Source organism: Haemaphysalis longicornis, unplaced genomic scaffold, assembly GCF_048455015.1.
Source record: "Haemaphysalis longicornis isolate Haplotype H1 unplaced genomic scaffold, Haemaphysalis longicornis Haplotype H1 scaffold_1, whole genome shotgun sequence".
Taxonomy (NCBI): Eukaryota; Metazoa; Arthropoda; class Arachnida; order Ixodida; family Ixodidae; genus Haemaphysalis; species Haemaphysalis longicornis.
Window position 1 is genome coordinate 97,985,707 of NW_027526203.1, and position 18,205 is coordinate 98,003,911.

The window sequence follows — 18,205 nt, forward strand, 5'->3', positions numbered from 1 at the left end:
CGGCACTATGAAGTCAGCAACGCTGAAAGGGAGACGGACTGTAGCGCTTCTTTGTGTCATTTCTCTCTCTCCCCCGCGGTTTGTGCGCTTTTGGCTTCCTAGTGTGTGTCACAGCGGTTCCATGAAGCTACCATAATACAGATTTGTAGCCCCTCCGTACGAAATTACGAGTGTCTCTACGGTCTGGTAATATGAAGACGAAGAAGACAGAGAGACAAGCCCGTTGTATATATGTGGCGAATTTCGCCTACGAATTCGCAGCTGCGACGCCGCTTGTGCGGTAAAACGATTTATTTTCCTATTTTCCCTGCTGCGACAAATTGCCAAATGCCAAGCGGCGTTCACAGGTGTTCGACTGTTCAAAACATTTCCAAGTTTGCCACAGCAACGAGAATAGGTCGCTTTGCCGAACGAGCGGTGCCGCAACTGCGAACTCGCACGCGAAATTCGCACCATGTAGAACGGGCTACAGGCGCACACGCGCTGAGGCAGTAAATAAGTACAGCTGAACCTCGTTATAAGGAACACTAATGTATCGAATTATCGGCTATAGCGAACTAAATACAATGTTTGGTTGGTCACGCTTTATTTCAATTACACTTTTCTTTTATAACGAAACTGAAACCGTGTTAACCACGCGTGATATCGGGTATAACGAAGAAATATCTGACCAGTCATCGGAAACTGCAGAACTATATAGGCCCTTTTTTTCGTGGACACTGTATAAAGCTTCATCCTGCTTAGTGCTGTGAGTAGCCACCAGAAGATCACATCCTTTATCAAATAAATAAGGACTACCGCATCCGCTTCAAACAAATGGGCGTTAAACCATATAAAAACGTCGGTTTGCAGGTCCATTCTCTGCCAGTGTTGCGGAGTTACCACTCCGGAATCGGAATGACTCCTCATTCATTCCACTTTTCCGAGATGACGGAATGGAATGGGAATTGAATCAAGCGCCTTTTGCCCGAAATGAAATGGAAATGGAAGAGAGGTTTTTAGATGACGGCGGCCATCGCTGTTGCCTTCCAGATGCTAGTTTACTGTGCGGCGACGACTGCGTCTGTATATTTCAAAGGGTGGCGAAAATGAGAACGCATACTTGGCATCTCGGGTGACCGAATCCGTGCAGCCTGCGGCAGCGCGTGTACAGTGCACGCCGAGCGGCGCAAGCGCGCCATGCGCGCATTCCTCTACCCGATACGACTGTGTACAGAATAGAGCACTACACGGGCCCGAGCCGGCCCAAAAGTCCGGGCCCGACCCGGCCCGCCCGAAGTCGATTTTCGGCGGGCCCGGGCCAGGCTCGGGTTCGACGCCGTGGGCCCGGGCCGGGCTCGGGCTTTAATTCATAGGCACGGCCGTTAATAGGTACAACGTGAAGTGTAGAAAAGAGCTTAAAAATGAGTATTCTTGGTTTATTTTTGCGCGCTTCTTGCTGTTAGTTGTACGCATTGTTTTAAAAAACATGTTTTGCTAGGACTGATGGCCACTATACTGCAATTTTAATGACATTTCTTGTACTGCATCAAGATTTTATATTTTGGTGTATAACATATCAAAGATACGATTACAAGGAATGCCCAAGAGGGGAAGGAATTAATGCAGATATCCTGGAGCTGTGCACCTACGTCTATGTAGGTACACGTGTGTTTTATATGTCGCACCAATCAAAATGCGGCTGCCGTGGCCGGGAATGAAACACTCGTTCCAGAGAAACGCCAACGCTTAAAGGAGCCATGAAGACAAAATACAAGTTGGGTTTTTTTAGAAAGACTGCTCAGTCCCGATAACAATGATACCAATATCATCGCAATCTTCGAACAAATAACGCAGATATTAAAGAAAACGTTTTAAGCAGTCGCGACCCCCTAGCAAATTTCCCGCAACTTTTCTATGACGTCACGGAACCTTGTTTGTGCGATTGGCGGCCGCCTAAGAGACCTGTCGTGACGACACATGACTGGACGTCTGTAATGGGGCCTCTAGTTTCATTTGACCGCATCACTTGAATGCTAACGTGCAGTTAACGCACTGAAAATTATGTTTTATTGTTGGCCCGTATGACGTCATTCTGGCTCATAACACGTCACTGTGGCGCAAAATCTGAAAGTTTTTATATACTTCTTGCTTTTTTTCGTTAAAAAAAACATCTTTTGTGGCTCTAATGGAGCTGAGTGAGATACTGAATCCTCGTTCTTTCAAGTTAAACGAAGTTGTATTTTCTCTTTATGGCTCCTTTAACGACCACTGCAGATGAAGTATTTCAACGCGCTTACATACTCGTTGATTCAAATGCGGATAAAAAAAATTTCAGGAATACCAACTTCTGGCCGAGACAACCACGTGAAGTTGCCAAGAGTCTGGTAATCAAAGGTGATGGTGTCTCTCGTCTAAGAATACGAGCTATTATTACGCCGATGTGGCGTGAACTGCAGACGGTGAAAGTTCATGACGTGCTTGTACAGACTAGATGCTCCGTCTGATCGCCCGGAATATAATAAACAAACTTTCTTTAGCGTCAAAGACCGGGCCTTGTCACACACGCGTGGGCCCTCCCTAGGCCAAAAAATAAATCACCGGGCCGGGCCGGGCCTGGGCTTGAGATGGCGGGCCCGGGCCGGGCTCGGGCCAGGCTCACTTATGAAGGCCCGGGCCCGGACCGGGCTCGGGCTAGGTGTTACGGGCCCGGGTCGGGCTCGGGCTTTGCGAAGCGGGCTCGGGCCGGGCTCGGGCTTTAAAATCAGGCCCGTGCAGTGCTCTACTACCGACCCCGCAAGGGGTAGTTGCTCTAAGTCGCTTCGACTGGAGCACTAAGCCCATGCTCATCCAGAATTCTAAAGGTGCATTTTAGAAACTTTATATTTTAAGCAGTATTATCAGGGTTTTCCTTTGTCCCCACTACACCCTTTTTTCCATCTTTGATAGCATGGTATTGTACAAAAATGGGTTTTATTGCTCACAGTGGCTCCCATACATGCAGTTGAGTGGGCGCAAAAATAAACAGGTGTTTTGAAAGACGCGTTAAAGCTAAACGAGAAAACGATTTTCGAATTTAGTGGTTTCTGGGGAACCAGTTCTTTCATATTGTTGTTTCTGGCTGCCCACGGAATTTTAGTACAACCATCTCAGAGCCTTGATCCCTACACATACTGCAGGAAACTGATTAGTTGCGTCAGATGCACTGAATTCTCAATCACCCCCATTTTCTGTCTGCCGACATTGTGCAACAGCCCCTTTTTATTATTCCGTTTCGGTAACGGAAAAAAACAGCGTGAAGTTACTGAACTTTCACTAATTGGCCCTTAAAAAATATTTTAACACCTTCTGAGAGACGTTTGCTCCACATGTGGTTTCAAAGCGATTTATTCTAGCTTTTTAGGTTGCAGTAGCGATTGCTGATGCAACATGGAGTTCTGAGTCGCTGGTGCGAAGTCCGTCCATGCCGTGTATCGCTGGCTGCCCACGACGAAATGCCTCGACAAATGAACATGGGATTTTGTCGCTTCGGCAGGAATCATCACGTCGGCTCTTGGTGCTTTGGCAGGCTTTTTGAGGAACAGCTTTCTCTGTACAACTGTCCTTCCCGCCGATGGTGGACGGATGTCTCAGTGGCAGGCGGCTTATGCCCAGGCCAGAAGACGGGGAATAGCATCGAGAAGCATGTGGTGGGGAAGATGAGCGGTGCACACCCTTCCACCCTCCGTACCCAACGCGCAATGCATCTCGCAAGCCAACCTGGTAGGTATCTCCATGGAATACGGTGCCAACCTGTCGACCATCTCTCCATCTGTTGCACCGGGGCCCCGGGGCTCTATCAAATCAAAACCAAGGAAGCAAAAAGCGAGCTTCCGATGTGGTACTGAGCTTACTACCTCCAGCTCTGCTACCAATTACATTACATATTATACACGACAATGCAGAAGACACAGCTGCCAAAGGGCGTTTGTTGCTAACAGCAGTGCCCTTGTTTTCAAGTGGTTTGACAGCTCTGAGCAGTGCGGTGCTACCGATTACAGAATCCGAATGTGCGGCCCCCTGCTCCAGTCGTGCCAAACTTGTTCGTGGTTTGGTTGCAGTGGTTTTGTGCACGGGCTATATGCGCGTGGGTACAAACGTACATAATTACTGCTTGAAAGTTAGAGCATCGCCACTATTGAAGTAGGAAGGCCTCATTTCCAAATTTTGATCAAGACCTCATGCATATAGGTTGCTCGTTCATGGAAATAAACTGCCTGACCGTACTTCTTCATTTTACTACGGTTCCCGTCACGATATGGTTCTGCCACCTTAAGTGAAGGGGTCACAAATAGTGCCCTGTATTGAACGGACTGTGCTGAGGTAGTTCCAGGGCAATAAACAAGCAAAATGGAGGGCATTGTGGAAGCGGTGACGACTTTCCTACGGCGAATGCATAACTGCTTACGCTGTTCCGTGAGGCTGCCCTCCTGACTCGCGCGTTGAAACAGTAGCATTAGTTGTCAATGCTGTAAAGTCACTTATAATCATTCAAGTAAGCATTTAAAGTGCTCCGCGTGACATGCCTGTGGGCTATACACAGCAAAATAATGGCGCTGGTATCAAGCTACGCAAAGCAGTTAGCAAGATAGCACGCGAGAGACTCTCCAACGAAACGAAAAAAAAACAGGCATCAACGTAATAGGTTCTTCATCTTCCGTGGCGCAAAAATAAACCATTAAACTATGCTAACATACACATACTACTATAAGTAGTGCTATCCCGCTACTTATTATGCAAAAGGGGGCAGCGTGACACTGCCCCCTTTTGAAGAGAAAGCCTTCTCAATGGGACCGGTGGCGTTTTGTCAAACAACTAATACATTTCCCCATACACCAGTTCCTCGACCGAAAAGCTCTGATAAGATCTTTGGACACACTGCGCGTGCGTGAAACCGGGGACCGCAAATAAACTCTCTCTCTCTCTCTCTCTCTCTCTCTCTCTCTCTCTCTGAAATCCGGCTTCTGTTTTGTCAAACGGTTACTGGCAAATCGCAAAAAATAAATGGTTTTAATTAGGCAACACACCCATCGATCATCAACCGTGTAGCGGTTCATGATCGATGGGTGTGTTGCCTAATTTAGATCGCTCGCAGACGTGGTTACTTCGTGCGTGAAAAATCGTCACATAGGCTCATTCTTCGCTTGCGATTTGGGTGTTTGCAGCTTTGATGAACAGCTGGATGCACTTTCAGGGAAAGTTGGGCGCGCTTTGACATTTCACAGTTCTCTCTAGTTTTGTTGGGAAGGGATGGTAAATTTGTGCGTTACAAGGGCGGTCGTGCTGTAACCTAGGTGCTACCACCTGCAGACTTCAGTGACTAGTGACACATTTTGCACACTTTTGCAGTTTTGAACGCGTATGATAACGTCAGGTTCATGTGGCTTTCCTAGGTAACTCGATGAATCACCTGAGGCAGTTCTTACGCTGAGGAGTTAAAGGAATAGAATTGAATTACCCATCTGTAAGGTCCACTTATGAGTTAGCGGCCAGGTGCCCGGGCTGCGCGTGAGAACGCGCCGCTCTGTCTGGCGACGTAGCACTGCCGACACTGCGCTGCAGCCACCGCTAATTCGTCGCGGCGTGCGCGGGAGACGGATTGTCTGGCCCTTCGCATTCCTCAAGGATAATCCCCCATTGAGAGGGCAGACGGCGGCGCCGGATTCCAGGAACGCCTGCCGGACCCGCTGGGATTACCGGCGTGTCTCTATTGTTGTCGCGTCCTGGTCAGCATGACGCACTGTCGCCGTCTTTCGTTTTCGCCCCGCGGGGTCGCTCGAACTTGCTCGTCTACGAGCGTGCCGTTGACCCGAAGGTGGCGGAGCCTCAATGAATATTCCGTGGCGTGCTGAGTGACAGCTGTCTACGTGTATTTGGGCACGCCCATACGCGTGCTGAGTGACAGCTGTCTACGTGTATTTGGGCACGCCCATACGCGTGTACGAACGCTACAGGGGCGTTCCCGAGAGAGTGTGATCTCGAGGTTATATAAGACCCAACTTGGCCGTTGGAAATCGTTCTTGTCTGAGCGCTGAGCTGGCAGTTCCCGGCGAGACAAGGAGTCTCGACCGTTAGCGCTAGGTTGGGATTTGTGAGCCCCCTAGTCGAGGTTAAGATCGCGTCGGAGGTTAAGGGTGCAGCGCCGCACCGGGCAACTAGACGGATCTTGCGGCGAGACAGGGTCTCGGCCGTTGTTTCTCGAGCGGTTTGTGTACGCTCCGAGAGTAGGAGAGTTAGACGAAGCTGAGGAGCTCGAGTGATTTGTGCGCACTCGGAGCTAGCGTCTAGCTGAAGTTTGCAGTTTTTCTTTTTATTACTCATGTACCCAGTTTTCATACTGTAAATAGCTGTACATAAACTCCCGTTTCACTTAATCAACTTCAACGCCTCGAGTTCGTCAATTCGACCGCCATCTCCAAGAACTTCAACACCATCACCCAGCCAGCCTCCTGCCAAATCAACCGGAGCCCGGGCGATTGGGTTCCTGATCGACACCGGACTTCGGGGAAACGATCTTCACTGGCGCAGTCGACAGGATTTGGCAGAAGAGAACACCAGGCCACAGCCAAGGGCAGCAAGCGGACGCGAGCCCGTCTTCATCGGCACCAGCCGAGCTCCGCGCGGTGTGGAGCGGCAGAGCCAAGCCAGCGCACGGGGCCAACGACGCGGCAGCCGACCACCGGAGGTGCGGGTGAGTGGGATTTCTTGCGCTTCGTTGTGGCGGTATAGGCTGAGTCTGGGGTTGCATGGTAGTCACGCGGAGCATGCAGACGAACATGGCGGAAGGAGACGGAAATGATCAGGCAGACGAAGTGCCACCTCAAGGAGGCTCGGCAGCAGGAGGATCTCTCCAAGTGGAATCCGAGGCACTAATTCTCAGACGAATGGAGTTGGAGTTTCAAGAGCGAAGGGAGGAAAGAGCGCGAGAATTTAAAGAGCGCATGCAAAAGCTGAAGCTCGAATCTGAAGAGCGGTTGCGAAGGTACGAGTTGGAGCTGGAGCGGAGAAGGCAGACGCCCTTGCGCTCAGACACCCGCGAGCAGAAACAATGGGGCACAGACCCAGCAAGTCGTATTGCGACCGCGAAGTTGAATGGTTCCGGCCAGGGTTCGGAAGTTGAACGTTGCGATGAGAAAGTAAACAGCCGTGACTCCCTACACGAAGCTAGCATTTCCGCCGGTGTCGAACGCGTGGAGACGGACATTCGGATGAGGAGCGACGAAGTAGGCGCGGCCGGTGATACCGCAGAGCGGTGTAATGAAGCGATGCTCGAACATGACGAGCAGCCTCGCAGGCAAAGTTTGGGGATGGAGCTGCAGCGCATAGGGCAGAACCCGTCGAGCGGGCCCAGTTACGCGCTGACAGCAAAGTTGAATGGGGGCAGCCCGTTTTTCAATTTGAAGCCGCGCGACGACGAGATAAGCGGCCGTGGCTGCGCACGGGAAGCGAGCGGCTTCGCCGTGAACAGCTGCATGGAAAAGGAGGCGAGCACGCGGAGTGTTCAAGCGAGCGCGTCCGGTATAGGAGAAGAGTCAAGGGGCAGCCCCGTTGTTGCGAGAGTAGAGCCGCCTGCTGCTTTTGCGCCGGACACTGCGCTAATGCATGCGGAATTTGCTGGCACGGCCAGTACCCAAACTCTAATCGGTGGACCGGAGGAGACCGGAGTCGCGCAGGAAAGTCTCGGGGCCCGCCGCGCTCTAAGTTCCGCTCGAAAGTTGCACGAGAAAGTGAACGCCGTGTCGGGCGTTCAGGCGCTCGCCCAGAGGAGAAGGGAGAGAGAAGACGAGAAAGCATGTGATGAGACGGAGCGAAAAAGAGACGGAGCTGACGATCGGGCTGAGGAAAAGCAGGAGCTACAGGCGGATAAGGGAGCTGAGAAGGTAGACTGGGTCGAACATGTAGCAAATGGAAGAGGAAGGGAGAGAGAACGCGAGAAGACGGAGGATGAGGAGCCCAGAACGTTTGAAGAGGGTAGGAACGATACGGAGATGTCGCGTGGGTTTGGTAGTCTTGATGGGGAGAGTGTAACCAAGGAGGCCGATGGAGAACACGAAAACGCAGGCGTGGAGACTGCGAAACCAAGAATGAGAGCTCCCGAGGAGGTTATGAAGGAGAGGGAAAAGCCGTGTGAGGAGACAGCTACAGTTGAAAGCGAGGAACGAGACGCAATCGGCGATCTCGCGAAACCGGTGGCTGAGATGGAGCTTCGTAGCTTTAGTGTTGGTTGCGGCCATTACCGAGATTTAGTCGGGAGCCGCGCTCGATGGGTCGACGCACTAGGTTCTGCGACCTGGCAGTGTGTCGCAGGCCCTAGTTCTGAGTTGTGCCAGGATGAGTGCGTGCTGGGACAGCCGAAAAACTGTCTTTGTCAGGCCGCTGCTCAGAATGCACCTAGCGTGCACGAGCGGTTTTTGGTAGCGACAGGTGCTGGTGAGGTGGTTGTTGTGGGGCAGTCTGTGCGTAAGGGAAAGAATGATCCCGAGAAGGTCGCCGCGTTCGCGGGCCGCCATTACGCTCCAGCATCAACCCTCCGCTCACGCGGCCAGCGCGTAGCGTTGCCTTACGTTGGGGCATTGGAGAGGCATGGCCACTTGGCCTATGGGACAGGAAGCGAAGCCGCATTTTGTGATACCACTCCGTCTTCCCCGAAGTTGTGTTCGCCTCATGGGGCTAAATTGTCGAGACTTGCGTTGACATTGCAACGCTACGCGGTCTGGATCATCTGCAGAGGGGGCGGGAAGTACGCGAATGCACTGCCCTGCTTTCAGATTGTTGCTTGGGGAGGCTAGTATTGAATTGCCTCCGAGCCTTAACACCGCCACGACGGACGTGAACGTTCCCGTTCACCCGTCCTTTTTCGTTGGTGGTGTGTGTGTGTGTGTGTGCCGCGGTTGTGCGCGACGAGATGCCTTGAGTGCTCGATCCGTGCACCGAATTGATCGATCCGCGCACCGAACTGAACTTTCTGTGCACCGCAAGTGAGCGGAAGCACAGCTGGACATGCTTGAAGGAACGTTATCATGCTACGCCGTCACGGAGAACATTTGCGCGCGTGCGCATAGTGGCAATGCAAACTTTCTTAACGTTTTATTGTTGTTGACTGCAAAGTTGCCCGTGTTTTTTTACCAGTTCTGATTCCTTCTGTTCTTGTTGTCGAGTGCCGGAATGATTGTGCGTGTTTGCGGTTATAGCGCGCATCAGTGTTTTAGGTTGAGTTGTCTCGTTGTTCGGGCCGTTTACGCGCCCCGGAGACACGACCCAATTTCCGTTTACTCGCACTTAGTGTTTTTAGCTTTTTTTTTTTCGTGTGTGTTTCCGGTTTGCTAGAGTATTCCGTCCCTGTTGAACGGCTAGTGAATAGGTTGTGTCTGTAGTTTAGGCTAGAGGGAGTTGGATCAGCTGGAGAAATAGAAGGGGGCTCATTTGTGGTTATACCTAGCTCCTTCCACGTGTTTTTTGTTTGTTTGTTTATCCCGCTGTTATTGCGGAAGGAGAGTTGAAACGAGTGGCCCTTTTAAATTCTTTTCGGATTGACTGAACCAAGAGGCCCAGTAACCCTCTTAAAGGGGGGAGTTGTAAGGTCCACTTATGAGTTAGCGGCCAGGTGCCCGGGCTGCGCGTGAGAACGCGCCGCTCTGTCTGGCGACGTAGCACTGCCGACACTGCGCTGCAGCCACCGCTAATTCGTCGCGGCGTGCGCGGGAGACGGATTGTCTGGCCCTTCGCATTCCTCAAGGATAATCCCCCATTGAGAGGGCAGACGGCGGCGCCGGATTCCAGGAACGCCTGCCGGACCCGCTGGGATTACCGGCGTGTCTCTATTGTTGTCGCGTCCTGGTCAGCATGACGCACTGTCGCCGTCTTTCGTTTTCGCCCCGCGGGGTCGCTCGAACTTGCTCGTCTACGAGCGTGCCGTTGACCCGAAGGTGGCGGAGCCTCAATGAATATTCCGTGGCGTGCTGAGTGACAGCTGTCTACGTGTATTTGGGCACGCCCATACGCGTGCTGAGTGACAGCTGTCTACGTGTATTTGGGCACGCCCATACGCGTGTACGAACGCTACAGGGGCGTTCCCGAGAGAGTGTGATCTCGAGGTTATATAAGACCCAACTTGGCCGTTGGAAATCGTTCTTGTCTGAGCGCTGAGCTGGCAGTTCCCGGCGAGACAAGGAGTCTCGACCGTTAGCGCTAGGTTGGGATTTGTGAGCCCCCTAGTCGAGGTTAAGATCGCGTCGGAGGTTAAGGGTGCAGCGCCGCACCGGGCAACTAGACGGATCTTGCGGCGAGACAGGGTCTCGGCCGTTGTTTCTCGAGCGGTTTGTGTACGCTCCGAGAGTAGGAGAGTTAGACGAAGCTGAGGAGCTCGAGTGATTTGTGCGCACTCGGAGCTAGCGTCTAGCTGAAGTTTGCAGTTTTTCTTTTTATTACTCATGTACCCAGTTTTCATACTGTAAATAGCTGTACATAAACTCCCGTTTCACTTAATCAACTTCAACGCCTCGAGTTCGTCAATTCGACCGCCATCTCCAAGAACTTCAACACCATCACCCAGCCAGCCTCCTGCCAAATCAACCGGAGCCCGGGCGATTGGGTTCCTGATCGACACCGGACTTCGGGGAAACGATCTTCACTCCATCCATTCCAGGAGTAGGAATTCCGCGCAATTGAAAGGAATGGAATTCTATTTCCTCGGCATGCTGCTGGAATGGAACGGGGAGGCCCTTTCCGCAACACTGTTCTCTCCACCTCCACTGCCCGAAGAGAGGGAGTGCGGGTGCTATGGTTGGTTTTTGGGCAGTGTTGCTGGAGCTGGAGCACGCCGCCAAGGGTTTCGCCCGAGATGCACCACAGCTGAACTCTGCAGTACCTCGCCTCGCCACTTGTTCCAGCGCTGCAAGACGTCTTCTCAGGACCGTTCCACTGCCGGAGATGTGCACATGGCCACGCATATCGTTTAGAACAGCACACAACGGTTGTAGCCTGCTAGCGAAATAAAAGTGCCAGTTTGGCTTGGCACAAAGCTGACGATAGTGCTGAATGACTCGAATGTCATCCGGGCAGTCCCGGCATTCCGAGTACGAAAAATAAAATATTCTTGCACTTTCGGTGCTTGTCCGTCCACATCATTCTTCTTCCATTTTTGCCTTGTTTATAGCTGCAGCGTGCTTCCCTTCTGAATTCACGTTCGCCGCGTGCTCGACGCAGTGCTGGACTCGATCGGGCGCCCTCCATCGGGCATCCTGGACGTGACCATGTCGGACTACGGCGACTACGACCAGTGCCTGGAGGTGGTGTCGTTGACACGTTCTGGGGACGAGGACTTCCGCGGCCAGCACTGTAACATCCAGGTCGAGCACCCGCACATTCCGGCGCTCACCAAGCAGGCTATAGCGCGCCTGCCCCAGCTTCTCAAGGAAGACTCGGTGAGTTGGCAGGAGCTGTGAGCATTTTTTCTGTGTGCGCTTTTGCTTATTTCTTGCATTGTCGGCCTGTGCCTTGATGCACATCGTGCCTAAACCCGTTAATATTAGCGCCAATTTTTAGCACTATAAAAAAATTGAATATCATTTATTACTCCTGTGCTCATTGCATGCATATATGCGAACTTTGCACTCTTGGCTGCGAGCCACATAGTCTGGGTGTGCAACCGTGAGATTTGCAATTGCTGGCTTGTTGCTCGTTTCAGTAGGGTATGCGGCGAGAGATGTAGGAATGTCAGCCGTCATGCATGGGTGACAATCTAAGATGACCGGAAACTGGAGCAACAGTAGCAGCTGATAACATATACAAGCAGGGACAAAAGAAGCCGGGTGTGCGAGTGGTTGTCAATTGCTTTGCCACGTCGTCTTTCATTGCTTTTTTTGTGAGAAGTCATCGCAACGTGCACGGGCGTCTTTTCACGCTGGCTAACGCGATTGCTTTAAAAAAAGTGCGGGAAACTCGAAGTAGAGGATAATCACAAGCGTTGTCGTTGTCCTCTATTTCGTCCAAATTTTTTGCAATGTTATTCAAGCAAAATGAGTGAGCCCAACTAGGCCAACGTCAAGCTTTAGGGCTAACGCGACTTTTTTGTCCCAACTGTCTTTTACTCCAACAAACTGCTCGCACCGAGTACCCTGCAAATCTGAGAATCGAAGTGACATTACAACCAGACCAGGTAATCGTTGTCCCATTGTCGACTCTCCACCCCCCCCCCCCCCTCTTTCTTGTAGTGTGACTTTTCCAGTGACATCCGTGTCCTTATCCACTATTTCCTTATACGCCTTATCCACTATTTCCTTATTCTGCAGAGTCATTTTATCGCCACACCGGCCCCGCCAACTTACGGTGGGTGCCTCTCCTGACATGTTCAACTAACTTGCCATGTCTGTCACAGCCACAGCACGCTTATACGCTACGAAGTTTTAGGGAGAAAACATTTACGGAATCAAGACCAGCAAGCAACAACACGACGCTCGCCGCCGGGGTGTATTTTTCTTAACGAGAATGCACCCCCCCTACAGAAAAAAACAGAAAAATGAAATTAGCTGCAAATCGTTAATTGCATCCATTGGCCGAACGTTACTGCGCAAAATAATCGAAGGGTAGTGATACATTAACTCACAGTTTGTCCTGCGCTATATGCCTGGTGTTAGCCTGTTTAAGTTGACCTGGTGTTTTCGTTCGAAGCCAGTACTGGCTGAAAGTTTAAAAAACAATTTATACGCAGTCCCATCCCCTCTGAAAATCTAGATCCATTCCTGATTGCCTTCTTTTTCTGTGACCCCTTCCACTGTTACCCATGCGTATGTGGATCGCTTTCATACATCGCGCTGCATGCGCTTCCCCAATTCCGTAACCAGGAAACTCCGATGTAAACTTGACCCGTTAAAGTTGCATACAGTGGCGTAATTCGCTAGAAACAGGCCGCCGGTTTTTGACCCACCCCCTCTTTCTCCCCAGAACAATTGCGCGTAATGCTTAAAAATGGAAGAGGCCGTCCACATGTCAAGGCGCAATGCAACGTGTGCGTCAACATGTCGAGGATTGTAGGAAGTTCTGGCTCAGATTTTTCTTAAAGCGTCATTTTCATCCGTCTATAATGGCGCAGACGGTGAATGGCAAGTTCTTCATAAATGCGGAAACCCGCACTTGCGCAACGCGGGCACATTTTAGGACCGGGCTGCGGTAATATTCAAAGGCAATATTGTAAACAAGGCAGGACAAAACCGCTGACTCAACTTAATTCACTTGAAAAAAACTCGGTTCTGATATTAGGTCGCGTTTTCCTCCGCATTCGGTTCTGCCTTTTTTTTTTCTGATCTTTTTACTTGTAACCCGCATACAACTAACCAGTTTGGTGTGTGTGTGTGAGAGAGAAATAGGCAATAAATACCATCTTTCAATTCTGCGGTCATACGTTATTTTAGCTTCGTGTGTCTGTAGAGCGAGCGTCAAAAAATGAGCGTATTCCTCGTATAACGTCTACAAGCCACGGTGCCTTCCGTCGCGACCTGTAAGAAATTTGTCCGCCGGCAATGCTCAGAGACTCTTTACTGAGGGTTCAGTCAGAATTTGAAATGAGAAAGTTGTCATTAATGAATAGAGATGAGGAGGAATATATTTTGTTAAGCAGAAAGTAGTCATAGTGAGCCGCATGTAATACTGCTATGTCCCGCTTGAGGATGGGATCTCTGGTCCTGGATAGCCTGGCCTGCGCTGAACACCCGGTCCCCCTCTACCTGCAGGCTACGCTGGAAGAAAGCGTGCTGGCTGGTCAGCAGTGCTGCCCACTGCTGGTGTGTGGTTTGCGGATTAGGAGTAAGCGATGGGGCTTGTTGACTCTCCCGTGCTAAGTGGTATAGGGGGCAAGGGTGGAGGCACTTCTGCAAGAGGCGTTCGGAAAGTCGGGTGCTGTATTTCTGGCAGAAGTGGAATCCGGGAAAGGTCTGACTTACGCCATTTCCTGACCGTGAAGGTATATCAGTCACCCCAAACTAGCATAAAGGTTTTCACTAGAGCCTTCCTGATAAGTTTCGTCTGCTTGCTAAGCGTTCATTTCAATCGCAACTACGAGGTATTTCGCCAGTCTATTGTGACGAAGCCAGGATAAGAATTTATCGAGAATACTCGGAGGTCCTTCACCGGACATTGGAATGTGAAAACAGGTTGGCCTGACAGGCAGGTTACAATGCCGATAATAATATTCCAATTGCTTTAGCAGTAATTGCTTAATGTGAACACACTACGATTGTTCACGTCGTAGCATGGGAACGGGTAAATGCGAGTGGCAGGGCTTGTTTAAGCCTCTTTTTGTCTGGGTGAAACCGCGACACAAGGACGTAGAACCGAAATATTAGGCAATATCGGACGGTTTCTTAAGCACATACTTCTTTGAAAAGACACAACTGCTTTCCCAACTTCCAATGAGTGGACGGCTACGAAAGCAGGTTCTTCCCAAAGGGCGGGCGGGGGAGGGGGACGTCCAGCGAACTATTGATGGCTTGAGTGGCTTAAGATGGCTTAAACAGGTCAACAGATTATAGCTCGTGATTTTTGTCCTCTGCTTGGTCAGGAGGCCTGAGTCTCAAAACACTTCTGAAAAATGCGGCAGATATATTTTAACTTGCTTGCAAAGGTTGCTGGCGGGCGCTGAAATCGGCAAAGAAACAGAACACCCTTAGACGGCAGACACCTGGAGTGCTTCGAACAGCTTTCCGGCAAGCGGGAAGTCTCCGAGGGCCGAAGCGAGGAGTTCAAACCTTACTTTCTGAACGTACACTGCTTCTCTGAAACGCACGAAGATGGACCGAAGGTGTCTGAAACGCCAGTGTTTCTAAAAATCCCCCGATGCTCACACCGCATAATTTTGGGAACCTGGTCCCATTATACAAATAGACGTCGCGTCGAATTACCAGAAAAATGGTTTTTTAGGGCCGTTAATGGTATAAGTAGCTGATATATACTGAATAAACGCCAACGTCGTTTGTGGTTTGATTCCTCAAGACGTTTGACAGATGTTGCAGTCGCCTACGGCCAACACGGATACTGTACTATGGAGAAAGCGGCCTAGGCAACGCTACCAGGCTCTCCCGCTCAGACTCAGTTGCCCGGAAAAGACACCCAGCATGTGAAGTCTTGGCGTTTAAGCTCAAAGTGCTCAAAGTGCTGTTGCCCGCGGCTGAAGTCGCCAGCTCAGCTGTCCCACGTCCCCGTGAAGATCCAGCGCTTTTTTCTACACTCTTGATGGCTGGTCCGTTGAATTCGTCCAACTTCAAACCCGCCCATCCACATTGCGCCCGCCTTTCCGGGCCTCCCGTCATGTCAGTAAGCTATTAACAACCAACCGAGCAACAAGCTTTTCAAAAATGCGTGCCTGCTTTCATAGCTTATACGTGGCGTGATGCTGCCGCCCATAGCACGGCAACCAAGGCTACGTGGCTCCACGCGCCCTCATCCTCTCTTCCCTAGCCTCATAGTTGGAATGAACAACCTGTCCGCCACTCGCTATTTCGATGTTCACGCCACGCTGCACAGATCGCACTTACAATTCATGTGGCAGAAACGCATACTTATAAGAACATCATAATCAGCAACATCATCAGCCTGTCTACGCCCACTGCTGAGCAAAGGCCTTTCCCATAGATCCCCAGTTATCCCGGTCTTGTGCTAACTGCGGCCAAGCTATGCCCGCAAACTTCTTAATCTCATCTGCCCGTCTAACTTTCTGCCGCCCCCTGCCCCGCTTGCCTTCTCTAGAAATCCACTCTGTTACCCTTAATGACCAACGGTTATCTTGCCTTCGCATTACATGCCCTGTCCACGTCCATTTCTTCTTCTTAATTTCTACTAATATGTTCTTAACACGCGTTTGTTCCCTGACCCACTCAGCTCTCTTCTTGTCTGTTAACGTTACACCTATCATCTTCCGTCCCATTTCTCGCTGACTCGTCCTCAATTTAAGTTGAATGCTTTTACTGAGATTCCAACTTTCTACCCCGTAGGTGAGCACCGGTAAGATGCAGGTGTCATACACGTTCTTATTCAGGGACAATGGTTGGCTGTCATTCATTATCTGAGAATGCCTGCCGAATGCACTCGACCCCATTCTTATCCTTCTAATTATCTCTGCCTCATGGTTGGGATCCGGGATCACTAATGGTAGTAGTAGTGACTCAGAAGATACTCCCGCATTAAAATCTCTCGCGGTTAAAACTGGTTGCCCTGGGCAACCCTGTATATCGGGAACTTAGACTGAACTGAAAATGTTCCTCGGACGATTGTGTAGGTTATGTTCGCAAATTCTACGCTTTTCATTATTTATATTCGCATCACGATGAGCTTTGCACGACTGAAGTTTTTTGTTTTGGGGGGGAGGGGGGCGAGGGGGAATATATGCGAGAAATGCGTTTTATGAGTGCCTGTTGAGGTATCACCGGCACGGCATTTCACCATTACACTCAAACGCGGCTATTAACCTTACCCACAAGCCTTAACGGGGAAAGAAGCCATGACAGTGGACTGTGTATAGATGAACTTACCCACCAAAATGACGTTTATTACACTTGCAAGTAAAGACCATTGTCAGTCTTTTGTTGTAGATCGGGGCAGACGAATTAGGTTTCAGACTAAGAATGTGTAAAAATAAACATAACGTTATATTTGTTATCAGACATTATTGTAAAGGCGCCTCATAAACATGGACATCTTATAGTTGGGATATTTTTCAATTTGTTTATTTCGCTATTTCATATGTAGCCGCGCATGTAGGCAGAAATAAGGGATATGGAGACCGTTGCTCTGAATCCCGTTTTTTTTATACTTTCTTTTGTGACAAATGATTTATTCAAGTTCAAACTTTTTGTACTACATTGGTGGTCAGCTTTATTCCTGTTCCAGCCGGTCACCGACAGTCTGTCTGTAAACAAAGCTAGAAAACTCTTATATATTCATCTATTTTCTTTACAGGAAGAAAGATCTGCGGCCATGCCGAGTGAAGTATGAAACTCATTTAGAATGCTAGACACTATTAACAGCCATTTAAAACGCTGGATGCTAGTTTATCGCATGAACACCTGTTTTGAATGCTTGTCAGTCGCACGTGAATCGCTAACCTTGGGATGCGATGCCGAAATTTTGATGCACCCCTACGTTTGTACATCCCCAATATTTACGATGAATAGGATGAATTTAAATTGCACGGAGCCACGATTTTGCCTCGCCCACGGTGACCAGTAACTCTACGACCTAAGACTTGTTTCCTCCACAAAGGCGTTTACGTTTCCCCAGCGATACACTTTCAATACGTTTCATGATGATGTCATGCGCTGACGTTACTAATACAGATTAAGGTAATCGTGGCTGCGTTCAGAGTTTACTGAAAACCTACAAGGTTTTAAGCAACCAGGGTGCTTACAAGCACGATCTGTAGCCTAATCCTCAGCGATTTCTTGATGGGAACAACATGGAAATAACAACAAAAATTACATTTGCAAATAAGGCTACAGTGACGAATTTTAGCAGCTGCTACGTGATTATTAAAAAAACAATAAAAAGGAATGGCGTTTGGAGAGCAGCTTATAAGGTATGGAAAAGTTTTCACATGTTTTGTGCGGCGAGCATATCACTCACACCGGGCAATGGCAAACATCTCGATAACACGTGCTTTTAAAAGGAGACAGTTTTCTTTTCTTTGCTCTACATCTTTCCATAAAGTTGCTTTAAAGTGACCGCCAATCGATGTTTCTCAAGCATACGTTCGCTACAGTCCGTGTGAGAGTCTGCATTTTATATAGCCAAGAGCCCGTAAAGGAGGAGGGGGAAAAATCTAGCGGAAGGGATGTTCAATTGAACTGCAGGAGATCATTTGGATCTGGCGCCGATAGTGGCGAAAGAAATTCGAACACGCCTCCGTCACACGACGAGGATGGTTGAAACGCGAAGCCTTCTTGCGTGCGGTTCAAATGGCGAAGTTGCAAAGTCAAAACAAGATTGAATGTAGTGGAACGATCGCTGAGGGTAGTGCTTAATCGTTAACTTGAATCAAGTCATGTATGAAATAGACTACGTTTGTTTAATGGATACGTTTTCGTCATTGACAGGCTCCCACTTTCACCGACGGCTTTACACTTGCCCAGTTTCACCTTGGGATCACTGTGGTAAACGGTTAGAGGTTGTGCCATCGTGACACGAGTCACGACGCAGCTTA

The 18,205-nt window shown here is 49.8% G+C and overlaps 1 protein-coding gene across 3 annotated transcripts in view; it reads left to right on the forward strand.

Annotated features, from left to right (window-relative positions):
• The window catches only part of LOC144178324 (nose resistant to fluoxetine protein 6-like), a 305,623-nt gene that overhangs the window by 170,015 nt on the left and 117,403 nt on the right, over nucleotides 1-18,205 (forward strand). For all 3 annotated transcript variants that reach the window (XM_077706081.1, XM_077706099.1, XM_077706090.1), the window contains one exon: nucleotides 11,224-11,441. In XM_077706081.1, coding sequence (XP_077562207.1) covers nucleotides 11,224-11,441 — 218 coding nt within the window. The remainder of the gene's footprint in view (nucleotides 1-11,223; nucleotides 11,442-18,205) is intronic.